Source organism: Mixophyes fleayi, chromosome 3 (assembly GCF_038048845.1).
Source record: "Mixophyes fleayi isolate aMixFle1 chromosome 3, aMixFle1.hap1, whole genome shotgun sequence".
Lineage (NCBI taxonomy): Eukaryota > Metazoa > Chordata > Amphibia > Anura > Limnodynastidae > Mixophyes > Mixophyes fleayi.
The window spans coordinates 302,207,112-302,227,768 of record NC_134404.1 but is presented as its reverse complement, the minus strand read 5'-3'; the positions used below and the strand labels follow the sequence as shown (position 1 = coordinate 302,227,768).

General features: G+C 38.1%; 1 protein-coding gene across 1 annotated transcript in view; it reads left to right on the top strand.

Annotated features, from left to right (window-relative positions):
• Positions 1-20,377, top strand: part of RAB1A (RAB1A, member RAS oncogene family) — a 28,851-nt gene extending 8,474 nt beyond the window's left edge. Inside the window, exons 2-6 of the mRNA XM_075203912.1 lie at positions 10,680-10,752; positions 12,788-12,883; positions 16,347-16,442; positions 17,834-17,965; positions 18,581-20,377. Of these exons, the coding sequence (XP_075060013.1) occupies positions 10,680-10,752; positions 12,788-12,883; positions 16,347-16,442; positions 17,834-17,965; positions 18,581-18,778 (595 nt within the window). The 3' untranslated portion in view covers positions 18,779-20,377. The remainder of the gene's footprint in view (positions 1-10,679; positions 10,753-12,787; positions 12,884-16,346; positions 16,443-17,833; positions 17,966-18,580) is intronic.
• Positions 20,378-20,657: the final 280 nt, after the last annotated feature.

Below are 20,657 nucleotides of genomic sequence, written 5' to 3'. Positions count from 1 at the left end.
CAGTCATAGGCTGTTGTCTTTGAGGCACTTCTACTGCTGTTCATGGTGTCCCAACCATCTGTTATACACTCTTTACTTTTAGCTCAGTTATTACAGGGTGAAATACCTGCTCTTTGTTGTATTTGCTTTATTTATTTTTTTGTATTTCACTGTAACAAATGTTTTCGGTTGTGCTACCCCCCCCCCCCCCCCCCCCCTAAACCATCAATGCATAGTAATTTGAATCTTTTGCCGCTAGTCGTCCTTGTGTACATGCATGTTAATGACTGGACACAAAAAACATGGCAGTCTTGGAACTTGCTGCAAGCGCATGTTATCACCATATTTAACACCATGTTTTACACAATGGCTGACGACGGTGACACTGCATGTCACATGCATGTATATAAAGTAGTGTCCAAAAAACTGATGTTACAAAACTTGGCTGCATGCACATTTTCTTAAATCAACTGCTGTAAATCTGGCACAAAATGTTTTTCCATATTGTATTATTTTGAATTTTTATGTTGCATGTCCTTCTTAAAAATCTTATATCCTATTAAATACTGTACACAACATTTTATTAGAGTTGTATTTTATAATCCTAGTTTAAATTTCCCAACTTCTCATGTGGTGCATTTAAATGGCAATTACGCTGGAATAAATAATTATTTTTAAAATGCTTATTACACATCATACTGTACTGAACTTTTATATTAAATACTTTGTTTGCATTTTCTTTAAGTATTGCGTAGCAAATATATATTTTCCCCCTTTTTAAAATAGCTGACTTGCTGTTTTTTAAGGAACACAAAATATGAGCTAAGATATCTTCAGTGTCAAAAAGCCAATCTGGACACTACCTAGCTGGGTGCACACTACAGAAAATTTCTCCTGACGCCGTACCTATAGTGATTTTTATGAACGACTGTCCTGATCCGCATGCCGAGTCATGGTTACACACGTCTGCTCTTCATCTGTCATAACAATTGGCTGAAAAAATTGTGACTCAACTCTTTAGATATCTGCCTGCACTGCTGGTTGTAAGTGCACACACACTTCAGAATAATAATTATAATAATGTTATATAGGACATCGTTTTCTAAAATGTGTTCATTAAGACAAATCAAATTGGTTATTTGCAAGTGAAGAACCCCTTCAGCCTGTTACCCACCACGTGTCAAAGGTAATCACGATTTGACATGTGATATGTAACCAGCGCTTTTTTTCCTGTGGTTCCGGGGTGGGATAAATGGAGGACACGAGAGTGTCCTAAAGAACTCTGCATTGCTGCCGGTTACAACTGTAGGTAAGTGTGTATGGGGTCATTGGAATTAATATGTACCACATACCCATGCATTTTACAGTTACCCAACGCCAGTGGGTAACTGACCTTAAGCATATATTTCAGTATCACCTCTATGCTGACGACATTCAACTCTACATCTCTTCACCTGATCTTTCCCCCACCCTCCTCGCTCAGGTATCTGACTGGCTCTCCACCATCTCCTCCTGGATGTCGGAGCGCTTTCTCAAAATCAACATTTCCAAAACTGAACTCATTGTCTTTCCTCCTCCCAACCACCCATCCCACCATGACCTCTCCATTGTCGTTAACAACACTACCATCTCCTCTGTCACCCAACTCCGCTGCTTGGGTGTCACCCTTGACTCCTCTCTCTCTCTTTTGCCCCCCACATTCATTCCCTTGCCCAAGCCTGTCGCTTCCAACTACGCAACATCGCCCGCATCCGTCCCTTTCTCTCTCAGGAGGCCACCAAAACCATCATACACGCACTCATCATCTCCCGCCTAGATTACTGCAACCTCCTCCCCCACTCTCGTCTCTCCCCCCTCCGCTCTATACTCAATGCGGCCGCAAGACTCATCTACCTCTCACGTCGCTCCTCCTCTGCCTCCCCTCTCTGCCTTGCCCTTCACTGGCTCCCCTTCCCCTACAGAATTCTTTTCAAACTTACCACCACTTACAAGGCTCTCTCCCACTCTACTGCCCCTTATATCTCCAACCTCCTCTCCATTCACACTCCCGCCCGCTCCCTGCGCTCGGCCAATGACCGTCGCCTCTACTCCACTCTGATCACCTCTTCCCATTCCAGAATCCAGGACTTTTCCCGTGCAGCCCCCCTTCACTGGAATGACCTCCCTCGCTCCATCCGCCTCTCTCCCAGTCTGTGCTCCTTCAAACGTGCACTCAAAACTCACCTCTTTCTCAAAGCCTACCAACCATCCACTTAACCCCTATTTCCTCCGCCCATTCTCCCCTCTCTCCCATTGCCTCAACCGGCTCCTCTTGTGCCTGTTCTGTCAACCCTCCCTTAGGATGTAAGCTCGAATGAGCAGGGCCCTCTTCCCTCCTGTCTCCACACCTGTTCTTCTGCTCCATGCTTATTGCAGCAGCCTGCCTGGAGTTTCTGAAGTATTGGTATTTTTGTTTATTGTTCTGTACTGTTTCACCCTGTATAGTCTACTGTTTGTACTGTGTACGGCGCTGCGGAAATCTTGTGGCGCCTAACAAATAAATGATAATAATAATATTTAGTTGAGCAAATCCTATACTGGATCTCTTTGGTGATTCTCACAATAAGTGTTGCTTTCAATCATCCAATATATAGTTGATGTTTTTTGGTAGCCGTTTCAGTTTAGTGCTCTTGCAAATTATCCTTTAGTACTACTGATGAACTGTGTGGCAGTTTTAGGCAACCACCATTGTCTTACAGAATTGTGAGCATGAGTAATCATATCCTTATAGGCTCAAAAAATCTCTGCTAGAAACAGTACATGGCATATCACAAATGGTGTAAGTTAACCACCAGATAAGAGTGTATATAAAATAAAAATAGGTACTAATTAATTATCTAGTCAAAATAATTGTATGTTTCACAAGCAAAACTAAAGTATTCAAATTGGAGCAGTAAGGTTGGAATAAAATATATAAGATGATATTCTGTTTCTGCTACATAACCGCTTGTTTTTTAACTATGACTAGACAATGGATCAATACTTATTGTTGGCTTTTAATTAAACCTTTTCATTTTTAAAAACTTGTTTTAGAGGTGTTATAACTTTGGATTATTTTTGTTACTGTATTCTGAGGTTTGGACTTCTATGAAGACAGGATGTTGTATATTATATATATATTTTTATTGTTTTAGCAATGGGGAAAAAAAAGGTGTTATGACGTAGGATGATCTTTGTTCACACCTATGTGCTTGACAAAAACACATGAGAAAAGCAGCTGCTTTTTTAATGGTTTTTTTTTTTTGTGTGTATGTACCGGAAATGTTTTACGCCAGAGAATGGCAAAAGCACATAAGCCCACAATTGAAGCTGCAGATATATAATAGAACTGTTCAGTGACATGTATTACAAACATGTGCTTTTCTTCCAGTTTTCTATGCATTTAAAAACATATATTATAAAGAAAATTCAAGAAATAGGTAAACACACAGGCCTTGGATTTGATAAATCTTATACTTATACTTTTTTTTTTTTTCTTTTGCTGTTTTGGGTTTGACATTAACCAGAATACAATTTATAAATCAAACTGGAATTGAAGTTGTAAAGCCACTTCTGTTAATTGCAGTGTTGCCACCTTAGGCCAGAATAGGCATAAGAGAAGTATAATATGAAACCTATTTTTCTACCTCTTATAGGTAATGGTAGTATTGTGATGAGAAGCTGTTGCTTGTCTATGGTATAGAGAATGGCTGAGATATTCTTGCTATAAACTGCAAACTGTCTGCATCCATTGATAGAATGGCCAGATATGGCAACCAGGAGTTCTCCAGCTGTTTTTAAACTAAAAGTTCCAGCATGCTCCACTGAGTGTCACATAATAGCCATGGAAGGCTTAACTCCTCAGCCTTTTACTGCTTATAGCAGTTGTCCACTTTTAGATATCTGCTATTTATTCTGTTGGGCAAAACTTTCAACCTAGTGATCTGATCATTTTCCTGACAAAGTTGAAATCCTGGTTTAACTCCATCTTGTTAGGTCATCCAGGTGTGTGATTCCTACTGTTTCATTTTAATAGTTCTTCTTGTCCAGCAACTAAAACAGGTCTGGCTGTAATGTTTTCTTTGATCTCTGTAAGTAGTTGTAACTGTTTTCCTTCAGATGAAGTTGTTTGCAATTCTGGAGGGACATTGCTGTAAGTATAGCAGATTATCCCTCCACCCTTTGCTGAGGAATGTCTGGAATATAGTGAGGCAAGGTCAGTGAGATTTTTCCTTTTTGAAACACTGTGGTATAGCTTTATGAGATTGACTAGCTGATGTGTATTCCTTTCTCCCTTGTCTGTATTCCAGTACTACTAAAAATGTATGCTATTTTTGAAGTCCCTTTACTAGCTAGTAGTTAATAGCTTGTGCTGGTATAAACGTATAATGTAGAGCCTTGTAGTAAAATTAATTTCCTTTTTAAGTCGCCTAAAAAAACGATACTAACTTCTTTAATGTGTATATATTTTTAGTATTTCGTCATTGGTGGGTTCACCCAATCAATAGTACATTGGTGAGGGCTCTACCCAAGGGACTGTGCTGTACTTACTCTTGAGGGAAAAAACACTTTAACCTCATAGTATTTTGTAGAATTATGACTATTATCAACCCATGCTTTAACTTCAATTTAACCATTTTTTTTTTTATTTATAGAAAACTGGCCAGACGTGGCAATTCAACCAATTTGGTTCAGCAATGGTGGCCCAAAATGGTGGCATCAGTCTGGTCAAATCACAAATAGTAAACTGTACATATGTGCAGGTTTTCCACCTGTTGAATATACCAGAAGACCGTAGGGTGGATTCATTTCCCTGTGTTCTTTAGAAAACGCAGGACGCGCGTCATTACCGTTAGTATGGTAATTTCAAAACTAGCGGTAATAATGCTCCTATATTACCATAGTAATGGTAATTATGTACACCCCACAACATGGGGATTTGAATCTACCCCCATGCGATCTAGATATTAAGTCTCTGTCCTGAATCACCCGGATCTGTAATTTAGCTGTATGCCAGTTCGCTCTTCAGACTGCTCTAAGCTCTCCTGGGCCTGGCTGAAATGTATGGAGCTGACCTGGGCAAACTAGGTGACGGGTGCACAGCAGCACACTGGGGGGAAAAGTCTTCAGATTGTTTCAGAAGCTGCTACTTTTGTCAGAACTATACAAATGAGAACCAAGGTGATTTAGTTGGAATGATCTGTTACAGGGAGACCTGATTTCCCATTTATTTGTGTCTCGCTACTGGAGCATGAGAATGCCACACATAACTGTTTGAATATGTCCATCTGAGACCAGCATTACAGGTGGATTTTTCTCTTGTTTCATATGTAGTACACGTCAAAACTTGTCACTTCACTTATAGTCATTTGCTTCAGCGTTTGTGCCAACTGTTTCCGTCAACTGAGTAGGTCTCCATTAACAATGAATTCATTCTCTCACCTCATTTAAAGTATTGCAAGCCAACACAGCAGAGAAAACTTGCTATATTTATATGCTTGGACACTTAAAGTAAAATTAACTTAGTTTGGGCAGTGAGGGGGGATTTTAATATACATCATCTATATGCAATGAGATTTTCTGGTCTCATTGATCTCTCGGGTGCCACAAAGTAGACACATGGTTAAACACGTGTGTGCAAAGGACCACTAAACCTGAAATGCAAGTTGCTTTATATGTGAAAGCGGTTAGTAACATTTACATAAACATGCAAACTATTTCAGGAACATTTAAAAAAGAAAAAAATGTCCCATTGTCAGTCCTTACCAATGGGATTTGGCAATACATTGGGTTGAGCTTTTCATGACTGGTTTGGAGCTTGTTGCCATTTTATAAGAAATATGGTCTCTCCTGCTGCAAGTCACAAGATGCGTTATATGTTCTGCTTCTTGTTAATGATGGTGCAGGGAGCCACTTGCAACAACCTTTGGAGCTTATTGACGACATTTGATGGCAATTGTCTTATTTGTCATATACAGGTGACCTATATAAGATTTGTTTAGAATTCAGTTTTAGTAGGTTTCCAGGCTAAGTACATATCCTAATAGCAACCAAACACACTTATTTAATAGGTTGCAAATTTCAACTTCCTATTAATTTTTTTTACCTTGCCTACATGCAAATGTATTAAGAGCTGCAGTGCCTACTAAAAGGACACTTCAGAAAGCTACTACCAAAAATTATTTTTTTTAATGTTTAAATACTGCTTAGTAGAGTTGTATAATGTCTGATGCCACGGAGCAGGTCATCTATAAGTGACAGAAAGCATGTACATTTTGCACACAATAGATCACACATCCTAAATTGAGTTCAACATGCTTTACTGAGAATATTTATAAAAGCTGCCTTTACAATTTTTACAAATGTGTGGGGTATTTTTTTTTTTTCTTTTTCTCTTGACCACTTTTTTATAAATGTCCCTCATTATGTTGATGTGGAACAGTGAAATGGGTAACACAGGACTACTGAGAAAGTGTTTTTACGGGAGTGACAATTGACCTTATAGCCACTGTCCAGCTTTTTAAATGCATTATTGTAGTGGATCAGTGATCCCTATTTTGTCCATCTTGGATACACTTTTGTTGTGATTACATGTTTGTCACAGGAATTAAACACTGAGCTGATATTTCTGTTTAACAAATATTGACTCTGAGTTGAGTCTAATTTAGAGGTAATCAACCTGTATTGTTTGCTGTTGCACTAAATGTTGGACTTTTCATTCATCAACTCCTGAAGAGACTTCGCAATAGTCTTTCAGTTCATTTTCCAAACGACTTGATCTGTAAAATGTATCAGTCTGTGTGGTCATATCAGCCACAGGTCTGGCTATTCTGTGATCCAAGGACCAGCCATAGTGTATGTGCCTAGTTTATATTGTTAGTTTCCCCATGCCTGTAGTGTATGTTCGATGACTTGCCAAGAAATTGTGAATGATCGGTAAGCGTTTCAGACATTCTTTACCATGTTTTCTTTGCACAGTAGTAGCTAGTACAGGAGGATACATACTAGACCTAGTTTGTGGTCTCTGTTTTGCTGGGTCTGTCACTTTCGGTTGTCTGTCTCTTAATCCCCTTGTCTCTTCTCTTTCTGACTGTAACAAATGCAGACTCATGGGATTTCCATTGACTTTGTTTCTAATAACACTAAAGTTACTCACAATTGTGTCCATCAGAATCCTGTTCACAGATATTTTTGCTACATTTATATCTTTTGCACAGTAAAACTTATGTCTAGAAATGCCATCAATTACACCAGACCATGCACTCAACCTGTTGTATTACAAGATTATTCAAAAATACAATTTGCGGTAGATTTTTGGGAAAAGGGGCACGATGGAGGTAAAAAATACTAGTGCATGGGAAGCTCTGAGAGCAGACTTTACTTGTCTTATAGAAACATGTTTAAGTCCAGAGAGGAATAGTATCATACATTCCCCATACTTGCATTAGACAAGTAAGATTAGTGTTCTTTAATGGTGTCTTTCTATGTTTATCATGTGTAACTTGTATACTCTTAGCTGCCTCACAAGTTCTGGCATTTTAATAATTGCAGGATATTTCACTACTAAGGTAGATGGATATATATAGATAGATATATCCCCCTGACCCTTATGGATATTTCATTATACTTTATTAATCAGTCTTTGGATTTAACCTACTGATTCTAGCATCCCCCTAGTCTAGAACATAATTTTTTGCTGTCACTTCATTTATTTTGAAAACTTGCAAATACATTGATTCCACACACAGGCACACATATTATTTTAATATCCACAATTTATTTGAAATTCATGTCATGAAAGGATGGCGCGTCAATGTCTACATTAAAGAGCTAGTAGAGCCACTTTTCATTCATGTATGAAAGCAACCAAATGGTTTAATCTTTAACTTTATCTGTCCAGCACAGTGTATAGTCTGCCCTTCTGAAAACGCAGTCATTGCTTTAGAAGATTTGTGCTCCTCTTTCTTCCACAAATCTAGAACTTGTGTGATTGACAAGCAAGGTTACAGATTAGTACACCATAGCAGGGCCATTTATGTCACAATGAGTACAAGTTGACAATGTTTTTGTATAATTACATGTTTATCTTGTTTGTGATTCTGTTAGGACAATGTCCCAGAGATGTAGGCTTTTTCCCTAGCAATATTTAATGGTGGAGGGAAGAATTGTTCATTCCCTCTTTACTATACAACAGATCTGCATTGTCAAGTCAGGCTAATGCTTACCAGTGCATTTACCTTTATTCATAGAAATCTGTGAATTTATTATTTTAAATCTCTTAAAAAAATTGTAATATATTTTAATAAACCTGTCTCTTATCACTATTGCCCCATTCCACCATGAATATTAGAAGCAGTTGAAATATGAGCCTTACTTAATATTAAACAAGGACATAAGAGATTCTCTCTCCTCCCCACACGAACGAATGAAGGACATAACCACAAGATAGTTTTAACAGTCGTATATTAAAAAGGCTGTGCTAGACTTTCCTGTTGCAAATAAACGAGAGGCCATTTGGAAGAGTCAAGGTTCTTTGTTTTGGCCTGCTCCATAGTGTGCTCACTACAGGTGATTGGGGGGAGCTGCTTTGTGGCCATGGTAACGGTATCATACCTCATTATTGTAGCACAGTGATCTGGACAGGTCACAGCTTCATTTACTTGCAGCCGCCTCAGTTATTTGTTTTCTACCTAGAAAAGACTTGTTACAAAACATCCAGAATCTTAATCACGTGTTTCATGCAAATTATGCAAGGCCTTTGATATAGGCTTAATGTCTCTCGTTCTTTGTGGATAGCCAGACATGTGTTTATGGCTTTAGTTTCTTGTGTGTTAAATGGTCAACTATTTATGACTTTGAAATGAGGATATTTGTTTTATTTGTCTTTAACCTTCGTTGTCACTTATACTGTAGTAAAAACTTTTAAAATACTGTTATTTTGTGAAGAGGTTACTTTTGAAAAATATAAACCATTTTAGAATGTGTACTGCAGCCCCGATATCTGTTGTAGCAATACTTTTATTTGAAAGACAAGCTTACAACAGGCTGTTTTTAAGGTTGCTTGTAAACTGCTAAGGCGGAGAACACACTATACAAAATTTCTCCCGATGCAATATTCTTAATGATTTTGCCAACAATTAAAAGTCCTGATCAGCATGCCGATTAATGGGTACACATATTACACGATTTACCTTCAGATCTCTGCTCATCATGTGTCATACCCATTGACTGAAAAGATTGTGACTCTGTAAACTCCATAGTGATCTGCCTACACTGCTCGTTGTGAGTACACACTGCAGAATTGGAACAACATTTTTAGTTTGGTTTAAAAATCAAACGATATGATTTGCTTTGGAACGATAATCTTTCATCGTTGCAGTGTACACACTAATGCGATTTCGGGCTGAATGGTGATTTAGCCTGTGATTGACCTTGATCTGCTGAAAACACTGTAGTGTGTACCCAGCCTAAGTAATCAACTAGAAAGTCACCAACTGCTTCAACCCCTGACTAATATATGGAGCCAATGTTCAGGTGACCTGGATTGCAGGGATTTCTATCCTGATTTTTTTTGTAGTCTTAATAGTGTAAGCCCTGCCTTATTTTGAGTTGCTTTCATGTTAAAGCTGCACTTACACCTTAAAAAAATATTTTCCTATCCTTTCCCTTCCCCAAGCCTCTATGATGGAGAACCAGCAAATCAATTTTGCTCACATCTTTAAATTGCTGTGAACAAGATAACTAATCACGAGTTGCAGTTTCTTGCTAAGGCTATAACAGGAACTGAGAAGCTCAGGAAAAATGGCAGCATGTAGCAGCCCCTGGGGCTCATTTGGAAACTAGGTGGTAATGCAGCTTTATATCTTGGATACCTTTTTCTGCCTGTTTTAATACAATACATGGGGGATGGGGGTGTCTGGACCTCATTAGCATGGTAACCAAGAGTACTGAATCAAAACGATCTGATAACAAGCTTTTGTGCCGGACACTTTCCAGTAATTTATTTAATACAACGTCACAGAGCTTGTTCTATATACATGCCCATGCAAATATACATCCCCACTTGTGGACATGACCTATTATCTTCTCATTCCTCACCTATAAATGCAATTCTTTTGGCATGTATGTTATGAATTAAAACATTTTGTGCTAGATCTAAAACACCCAACATGTTGTTGCAGGTTTTCCAATTCTAATTTCCACAAACTTTTAGCAGAACCTTTTGATACAGAGGCCAAATGTACAACTTTTAATATGAGCAAAAGTGTATAACATCATTTTAATGGAACCACCTTAACACCATATTCGCAAACCTTTTAAGTAATGTTAAAATTACATCTTATTACTAACAATAGCTAAAGTTAAACACCTGGTTTTTGCGCCACAATTTGCGAAGTGTCTATATCTAAAGCTTATTTGTAGTTCATTTTAGGTGATCCTAGAAGCCCCATTATATAATGCTTTTAGGTTTGCATTTTGTAATGTTTGTATATCACCAGTATAAAACATGCCGGCAAGCCTGGCCTGTGCGTCAGCCTCCAGCACACAGCACTGAAGGGGGTGGGGAGGAGGTGGCCTTTTGGACGGAGCTCTGGAAATTTTGTCATGTGATTGTGACACAGGGAAGATGACTGACTTGTTAAGACTTATTTGTAAAATGTACCCTCTTTTTCTCTTTGTAGTGACTATTTATTCAAATTGCTTCTCATTGGAGACTCCGGTGTGGGAAAATCTTGCCTTCTGCTTAGATTTGCAGTAAGTACATTTTGTTGTATGCAATTCTTATAGACAAATGTTATTATGCTTGTGTATTAATTTTAAAATTCTGTGTTGAGTTCCTATTTATGTACAGAGATTTGAGTTGCATGCTCTGATCTGGACTCCATTCATTCTAGTCATTGAAATCCTGATCAGTGCATCAGATGCTCACGTGTGCTTTTCATGCTGTTTTGTTGCTCTTATGAAACAAATATAGAGTGTAGTAAAACCGTAAAGGACAGAAAAGGTATTGATGACCAAAGTAGAGGAGAAAAGAAATAGAGCGAATAACCAAAATTGCAGTAATCCTAATCAATTATTAAGCTGTTTGTAAATTTTATCACATGACCAGTAGAAAGTTTAGCATTTTTAATTTATTTCATAACCATATAAATCATGTCACTTTTATGTTATCAAAATTATACAATAAAATAAATGATGAATTTTATATACATAATTCAAATAACAATTTCATAGTAATAGTTAAAACTTGAAAGAAGGGGAAGCAGCAAATGATGAAATGGGAGATAGAATGTGACCTAACAGAAACCAGCCCATGAGGTGTAACACTCCTGTATCAGAAGTACCGCAGAGGTAAAATGAGCATTACTGCCAGTGATCCTACATAATTGTAGAACATTTGGTTTCCAAAGCGGTAACTTGGGAAAGGAGCATATTTTATACACTGGAGTTTCCTTGTACTCAAAAAAACAAGCAAAAAACAAAAAAAGTTTGATGTTTTATAGTAGTAATGTTTCAATATTATCTATAACTGTCCATACACACAGCACAGGGGACAGTTCTTACTGTGTTTGGCTTATGGCTATAGGAAAATGAGATTAATTATTCAGTGACAGGATGATTTATTAGCTGTATTATTTACTTCCACATTGGACCAGGTATTATCACCTCTTTAGACCTCTTGCTTGCTGCCCATCCCCTCTGCATTAGGGCGGTAGCTGGCACAGGGAATGTCTTAAATCTATAACTTAAACTATCTATAAAATATGAGTATTAAAATATATCACTGGGTAAGCTTGATTATTTTTTTATTTTTTTTATGGCCTACAGCTAGCATAGTAATACTTGGTAATACTCAGTAATAAATAAAAACTTAACAGGATATCAGTGTATGTCTAAACTTAGTTAATACACTTCTGTGTGTTGCTTTTGTAACTGGGACACTTGGGAGGGTTGAGTAGGTCTATTTTTCATAAAATGAACGATGAAGGGAATAAGGTTTCAGCAGAGAAGAAGCTAACCTGGATCATATTATACTTCAGTAGATCAAGTACCAGTACAGCTATACATAATTTAAAAGGCAAAATGAAAATGTAAAAAAGCAGAAAATTTAGGCACTGTCTTGTGCCTGTGTTAAAATGTTATCACCCAGGTGTGCAAATATAATTACTTTTTAAATTGTCAGTTCACCTTTGTGTCCACACACTTGATTAACAAGACATGTAAATGTGTATAATGGAGTTATTAAAGGGTTTCTCCATACTAGTGTCCCTGAAAGAGCACACACAGTACACTGCACTACTTCCTGCTGTGGCCTCCAACAACTTTAACAGCTCTGTAGATAAGCATTTCCATGCAGGTCTCCTGCGTCTCTAATACACTTTAGAGTGCTGTATGTATACTGTCTAAATGAGCCTTTACTCCCTTTTTATTTAATTTTTGATGAGGACTAACTGTTCTGACAACAATAGACCCCTAAAAGAGGCTTTGTACCTGCAACCCCACCCCTCTGTGTCCATGGTTGTAGCAAAACTGCAAGTAAAAATGGTTTCATGACCGTTACTGCCACCTGTGTTCTGAATGCACCCTGCATGTACTGCACGGCATATTAGAAAACTGTAAGTAGGAATTGGTCCTAATTGGAAAACCATGGTTGTATAATAGTGGAGAATACAAGTATGAATTTACTAGATATAATACATTTGTTGCAGTTTTACCCTTGATCTTTTATCTGATCTTGCAATAAGTATTAAGTGCTATGCTGATGTGCTACGTTTTTGTTTTTCTACAGGATGACACATACACGGAAAGTTACATCAGTACAATTGGTGTGGATTTTAAGATCAGAACTATAGAATTAGATGGAAAAACAATTAAACTTCAAATAGTAAGTAATTTGTGTAATTGTTCAGAGGTGCAACTGCTGATTGCAACATTGTTATATATTGTTATAATCTTGGATGGACATTATGTATAATTGATATGCAGCCAGATTTCTTCCTGTTTTCTCAAAGAAAAGAAGCTGCTCATTTATCCCTTACAGATGGACATAGAAGAAAATTGTAATGAATGACACATGTTAGGCTTATACCCTGTACATTTCCGTTCTGTGATGCTCTCTGCTTTCTGCTTGGGGTGATGACATACTAGTTTGTAGTGTTAGTGGGGAAATGGCACTCCTAAAACGGGTATACATGCTAGACTAAATGTAGACTTTAAAACAAGTAGGGAGAGCACTACTCATAAGAACATTTATAATACATTTGGGAAATGGCCCAGTGAAGGTTGGGATAATTGTGGCGGTTGTGAAGTGGTGAGAGAGAAAACTGTTTTGCAATGGCATTTAAAATGAATTGAAGCAGGGATAGATGTGTGAGGGGAATTCCAGAGAGGAGCAGGTTGTATTAATTGGAGACAGAAGATGAGAATGGAAAAGTTTTTGTTGCATTTTGGGCAAGAAAAGCCATGTTTTAGAGGTGGCAGCAACAGGACTGCGAATGAACCTGGATGGGAGGGGTAAATCGGAGGGCAAAGAAAAGTTACCAGCAAGGTAGTGAACTTGTGAGGATAGGTCGGCAGAGAAGTGAATTGACTGTGACAAGGAGACATTAGGTGTTTTAGAATACTGGGTGTATTTTAGAAATTAAATAGGTTTGCTTGGCACTTAGAGTAGCGTTGTAAGATGAAAACATTTATTTACAGTGAAGGAAGTTGGCATTGGCATTCCAGCAAGGTTTCCTCCAGTGGGTACTCGGCATTGCTTTTGCAGAGAGCAGCTCTGTTTGGTGTGACGTTGTTGAGATTAGATCACTGAAGACAGTATACGGTTGCTGCATTTCTTAATGGAGTATGCTGTTGTAAAACAGGCATTTATATTGGTGTTATAGCAGAAGGGGAGTAGTTTTAGTGAAGAAAACTGAATTGACTTGTGTGTGATGACAAAAGGTGAGGCTGAAGGAAAAGACATTGGAGGCATGGTGGGTGTGGTTGATTGATTATGTGGATGGGAAGTTTTAGGTTGGAACAAGGAGTGTGAGCAAATGGTGTGATTGCCAGGATTGGGTAAGATGTTGCTAACAGCCCCGCAAATGAGCAGGGCGAGCGGGTTAAGGAGGTGGAGTGTGTTGGGTTTTGTTTCTGCTTGTATAGGTCTGTGGAGGAGATGGGTGCAGACTAGCAAGGAGGGAAGTTTTGAGGGGAAGGAAGTAATTGTGTACTGGAGTGAAAGGAGGCATTTGAATAGAAGCATGCGACAGCGTAGTAGGATAAATGAAGTAGATACATGGGGGAATGATGTGGATGCATGTGAATTGGTTGTAGTATTGGAGTTAGGAGCAGCCTTGCAGAGATGTCAATGACGATGATAATTGAGCTTAATGGGTCCAGCAGCGGAATAAGCTGGCGGTCCAGATTATGTGGGAGGGCCTAGAGGTGAATTACTGCGCAGGTATGTCTAATTGCCATCTACATGGCATTACGTAGTATGATAAAATAGTAAAGACTTGCTAATTTATTTATTTTTTAATCTGTTACGGAAACTCAGAAGTGTAGCAGGATGTTTGGTCAATTCTAGTACCCAACCACACACTTTGTCTTTAATGGTCCTTATGGTTGAAAAGCTGTATATATGTTTCCAAGGCACATGTTTGCTTTTGACACCTAGACAGCAATTTCAGTGTGAATCTTCCCAAGGTGTTTGTATTTTTTTTAAAAATAAATAAAAAAAAAAAAAATACACCGTGAATTTCATTTCATTTTAGAGCTGTATTTGTAAAGTTCTGGAAATTAGTTTACGATGAGTGGTTTAATGGCTTTTACTAATGCCATGTTGCAAATTAAACAAGAGCAAACCATTTTGAAAATCAGATATTGTAGATAACCGTGGTGGTACTAACCATTTGCTCACAATGGTGGTAGCAGAAACCACAAGTCAGATTGAAGAGCCAAAAAATTGTGCATGCAAATTACAGGTCTGGTGTGAGTAGTGTGGGGTCAGTGCCTGCATTCTCTTCTGAGAGAGATGTCTGTATTTGCATGAGCAATTCTGCATGAATGATCTGATTAAGCCCCAAGAAAGGTGGGGATCTATGGTCTGTTAATTTGGTACCTACCAGGTTGAATGGTGCCTCAGAGTTTTTGACTCTGCTTCTGAGAACCTCTGTAGGCTGTTTATGATTTCACATTTCATATTCTTTTTTTGGGGTGAAGTCAATTTTGATGACCGTGCTGGTCCTGTGAAAAGCTCCCTGGTGATGTCCAGCCTGAAATCTCCACTCTGAGTTGAGAGCAAAAATGAGTGGAGATCCCTATACTGTAGTAACCAGTAGTGTGTAGGCGCACATTGCACTGATGACCAGTGGCACTTTGTTCAGAATCGAATCCCCCATCCCCTGTATTTTTATTGAGGATCCATCATTTATGTATAACTAGTGGTGTTCCTGTGAAAAGGAAACCTGGCTAATGCTATTAAATGGCAAAGAAGCATGCTCTGTTTTATATCCCCTGATCGGAACTGTTTAGGATTCTTTAAAATAAATAAAAGCATAACGAGTGCAGGTGATACAAGATGAGGGAAGTAATAAGATTTATTTTTGTATATCTCTTCACTGGAAATACATATCTGTTAAACTAGTCAATTGTCAGTTGACTAGAAGATCCATTAGGTGGCAGTGCAGGTTTTGCCAGTCTTTCATCTGTGCGGTAAAGCTGATATGGTAATGGAAACACAACTCGTATAGTCACGTTACACAGGAGCACAAACAGCTGCAGCATGTCAGTTTCACAGGCTTTGTAGGAAATATGGAAGTACAATTCTTTAATGGCATCTATTAAACTATGCTCTATAACCTTATTCAGGGAACACATTATTAAAGGGTTAGTGGGGAAAATATTATAAAGTGTTAAAGAACCTCTAGACCTAACATACAGGTTGTATAAAACTCTTAGGACAATTGGACACTTAGCCACCTTTTGGTAAGGCATGTAATTAATTGTTAAAGGTACATTAAGGAAGCATGTTTAGAGGTCCTAAATTTATATTTTGTGCTCCATTTCTATACCCCCCCCCCCCTTTATAAAACAGGCCTCACCACTAGGTATTTCTCTGTTCAACAGTGTTTTTAAAAACATATGCATTCTTTTACCTAGTACAATCTTTATCACACCAGTTCTGGTAGGTGTTTTAGACTTGATATTGCAAGGTGTCATTACAAATGAACCCTGTGATTTGTCTTGAATTAAGATTACCGTGTGTGACCGTTCCCAATGCAGTGTTGTGGCATATGATACAAATGACATTGTTAAATGTTTCCCATATAAATGTATTAAACCTACAAATTTTTCCTACACAGTGGGATACAGCTGGCCAGGAAAGGTTTCGAACTATCACATCCAGTTACTACAGAGGCGCCCACGGTATCATCGTTGTGTACGATGTTACAGACCAGGTAACTTCTTGTCAATGTTCCTTTTACAATTGCGGTTTTTACCACTTTTTACAGTTGTCTTCTTATTTAATGGTCTGAGTAGGGGGTTAATTTCTTAACTTGATGGATGATACATAATAAATCCACATATAGAACACAAGTTAACCCGTGCATGATACTCATGCATTCTAGTCAAGTCAAGCTACTTAAGGTGTTAAAAAGGTTCTTGTCATGCATTTGGGCCATAGCCCGGCCCTCAACCACCAACCACTCCCCACTGTCACCCCCGACAACCACCAACCACTCCCCACTGTCACCCCCGGCAACCACCAACCACTCCCCACTGTCACCCCCGGCAACCACCAACCACTCCCAACTGTCACTTCTCCTTCAAGAAATATATATATATATTTTTTTTAAATCTTTATAAGCACTTTTAACAATTAACAAATTAAATTAACAAATTAAAAACATCTTAGTATACCAAATTTTAGCCCTTTCTGAATTTTTTATCCACACACACTAAGAATTTAGTAGGTCAGTGTATAACTCCGCCCAGCAGGTGGCGCTGCAGCTTGGTTTTATTTTTCACACACACACACACACACACACACACACACACACACACACACACACACACACACACACACACACACACACACACACACACACACACACACACACACACACACACACACTAACACACGCGACTAGACATTTATATTATAGATCTTCTATTTTGCATTAAAATTAACCCAGTAAAAACAATGTTTCCTAAACGCACAGAATTTAATTAGTTTTTTAAAATATAGATTTTTTAAAAAAATGTATAAAGTTAGTGCATAAAATACTGTTCAGTTCTGTATGTTTTCATTTGATTGCTTGTATCTTCTCTGCCAATTTATTTTATTTTTCCAGTAATTTGCAATATTCTTCTCATACAGAAAGCATGTGTTATACATTCTCATACACAGTAGGATAAGTAAAGAGGCATTCATTATTTTGTATTTGTCTCATGGAATTGTACAGTTAATACCTATATATTAATAATTACATTGTTCATGTTTACGGATCTAACCTCTGCCTATCTTATCTGGATATACTTTCAAGTGTAATGTATCTAACATTACTTGTAGGAGAAAAACCCCCCTTCTTGTGCTTCAGTATGTGACTTTATAAGCACTAGTTGCCCATTTTTGGTTCCTAAATACGTTTTCAGTTTAATGCCGCAATTTTGCTCTTTGCAAGATTCTATTACATACTATTGGTAAAGATTGTAAAATACTTATTTCCATACAAGGCAGTTTTTTAATGATCTGCAAGTCTTGTATCAATATGCTGCAGCCCATTAATCTGCTACTTACAGAGCAGGTGAATGTGCATATGATTTGTAAATGTGTTTCCTTTCTCAGGAATCCTTCAACAATGTAAAGCAGTGGCTTCAGGAGATAGACCGTTATGCCAGCGAAAATGTTAACAAGTTGTTGGTAGGGAACAAATGTGACCTAACTACAAAGAAGGTAGTTGACTACACAACAGCAAAGGTGAGAGCTGGTCTGTTTCAGGTATTATCCCTTCATATTTTATCTCTAAGTTCTACTAAACCTTATGACTGTCTGGTATTACTGTCCTTTTTAAACCATGTGACATTATTTCTTGGGTGTTAAATGCTATAACAATTGTCGCAGTAGTATCCCATCCCCACTAATGGTGCTAATCTAGGTGCATAAGTCTGATTTATATGAGAATAAGTATTTTGAGTCGAGGATTTCTGTGTTTATGTTAGTGACCGAGAATGTACAAGTAGTATGGAAAGGCAAAGCGGAACTCACTCTATTTGCCAGAACTTTGCACCACTGCAAACCAGCCTGTATTTGTGCTGAACTTTGCTAATCTCTAAGACTACAACCCTGCTAAGTGTAACAAAGTGGAGTCCTGGGGGAGGGACAACCATAAAAGAACTATTATTGAGAAGAGATGATTTGGTCAAAAAAAAGTTTCAATTAAAACCCTGTTAAACGTGTACTTCTTGTGAAAGCCCCTGCTGTATATTAATGTAACAACTCTGCAGAACTTGTATCTCCGTTTCCGGTCTATAATGTCTTTGTTAAACATAGATGTACATACAGTAACTCATGCTTGTTGTCTGCCACTCTCAGGAATTTGCAGACTCTCTGGGAATTCCATTCTTGGAAACGAGTGCGAAGAATGCGACAAACGTAGAGCAGGCCTTCATGACAATGGCTGCCGAGATCAAAAAGCGAATGGGTCCTGGAGCTACAGCCGGCGGTGCAGAGAAGTCCAATGTCAAAATCCAGAGCACTCCAGTCAAGCAGTCCAGCGGAGGTTGCTGCTAAAACGGCCTGCCCCATAAACCACCCCATTCCCTCCTCACAGCAGTGAAATCTCAATCTGAACCTAAGTGACAAAACAAAAATTGCCTGAATTGTACTGTATGTAGCCGCACTACAGCAGAATCTTACTGTCTCCCCAAAGGTCAGCAATTGTAAACGCACAATACTGACTTTTTTTTTATGCCCTTGACTCAAGACCGCTAACTTCATTTTCAGAATTGTTTTAAACCTTTTTTTTTTTTTTTCCTCTCTCCCACTCATGTGCTGGTTTCTCAATGTGTGTAACCCTTGTTGCTTTACTAATACCAGACTGTCCCCCCTGTGGATGTTTAAGATTCTATTCACCCCCCCTCCCCCATTTATTTTGCTATTTCAATTGGCATGTTTAGGAGTCAGGTTTAGTCTTCTGAAGATGAAGTTCAGCCATTTTGTATCAAACAGCACAACAGTGTCTGTCAGTTTCCATGCATCAATAAAGTTTAGTGAGATGTTATATGTAAGATCTGATTTTGCTAGTTCTTTTCTTGTAGAGTTCTAAATGGAAAGATTACACTATGATTGGCCCCTTGGTTGCCAGAAAAGCCAGCAGACCATTGCGCTGCAGGGCCCTCTGACAACAGAAGCGTGAATAGTTTCTTCATACCCTGCATATAATTTGTGGCTGCAGAACATTGTGATTTGTTGCACAATATGTAACAAACAACTGAAGAAATGTTTAATAAATATTGTACTTATTGGAAGTAATATCAAACTGTATGGTGATAAGTATTGTCTTAATTTGTCTAGTCATGGGGAAAATGAAGGTATTTAGTATTTTCGGCCAACACTGCCCTGCATGTAATTGAAGTTTACATATGGGTACCCGTATACAAAACTAACAAGTGCTTAACTAACACAATCAATTGCAACCACTATATTGTTTCAATTGTGTATACAGTAATACAAGGCAAGTAGATTAATTAGAAAATTGTACAAGGGAGAAATATTAGTGAATGTGCAGTGTTTGCCCTATTTTAATCATTCAAATGTACAGTTTCCTTAGCTATATCCATTGGTTTTATTTAGATTCTGCAGAGGTGTACAGCAGTGCAAGTGTGACGGTGATGTCCTTTTGCCATTAAGTTTATGCTGTTTCATTCCCCCGCTCCCACTATTTAAGGTGCACCCTTTGTGTACACCATTGGAGGCAGCCTTTTTGTGGTCTTACACAATATTCATGCGATGCAAACCACACAATGGCTGCCACTGCTGATAGATGACAAGTACACTTTAATCATTGTTTCACTGTATTCAATAAGTTCATCCCTAACACCTAATGCCAGCTGTTCAGTCCGAAGCTTGACATGGCAAATGTTAGTGTAAAAATACAAGTTATAAAATAGCAACCTTGCAGAGGAATAAAAAAAAACACTGTATTAAACAGAAAATACACAACTTGTATTTAAGTGGTTAAAAGATTGGTTAATCAGTCCTATCTAATGTATATAGCAATTAAATTTCTGTGGATGGCGTATAAATCTGCTAACTTATGCTACCTATATAGGTTGAAAATTGGAAACCCGTGTGTTTGTCTTAATGAAAATAAAACTTGTTAACACTGAATGTGTAGTCAAACTTGGTCATGACATAGGCTCCTCTGGAACACTATTCTTCTATAGATAACAGTGCCTCCATTAACTGTACAATGTCCCTTAACTCACTGGGGTATATTAACCACACAGGTCCTGTGACTCATTCATAACGTCAATGATAAAATGAAAGTGGTGGGCAAATCACTGACCTAATAATTTTCTTACTGCTAATTAAAAGTTGTGTGTTCCTATTCACATTTCATTTTAATTTTTCATTTGCTCATGTGTGGTCAATATGCAATTCAGGGCTG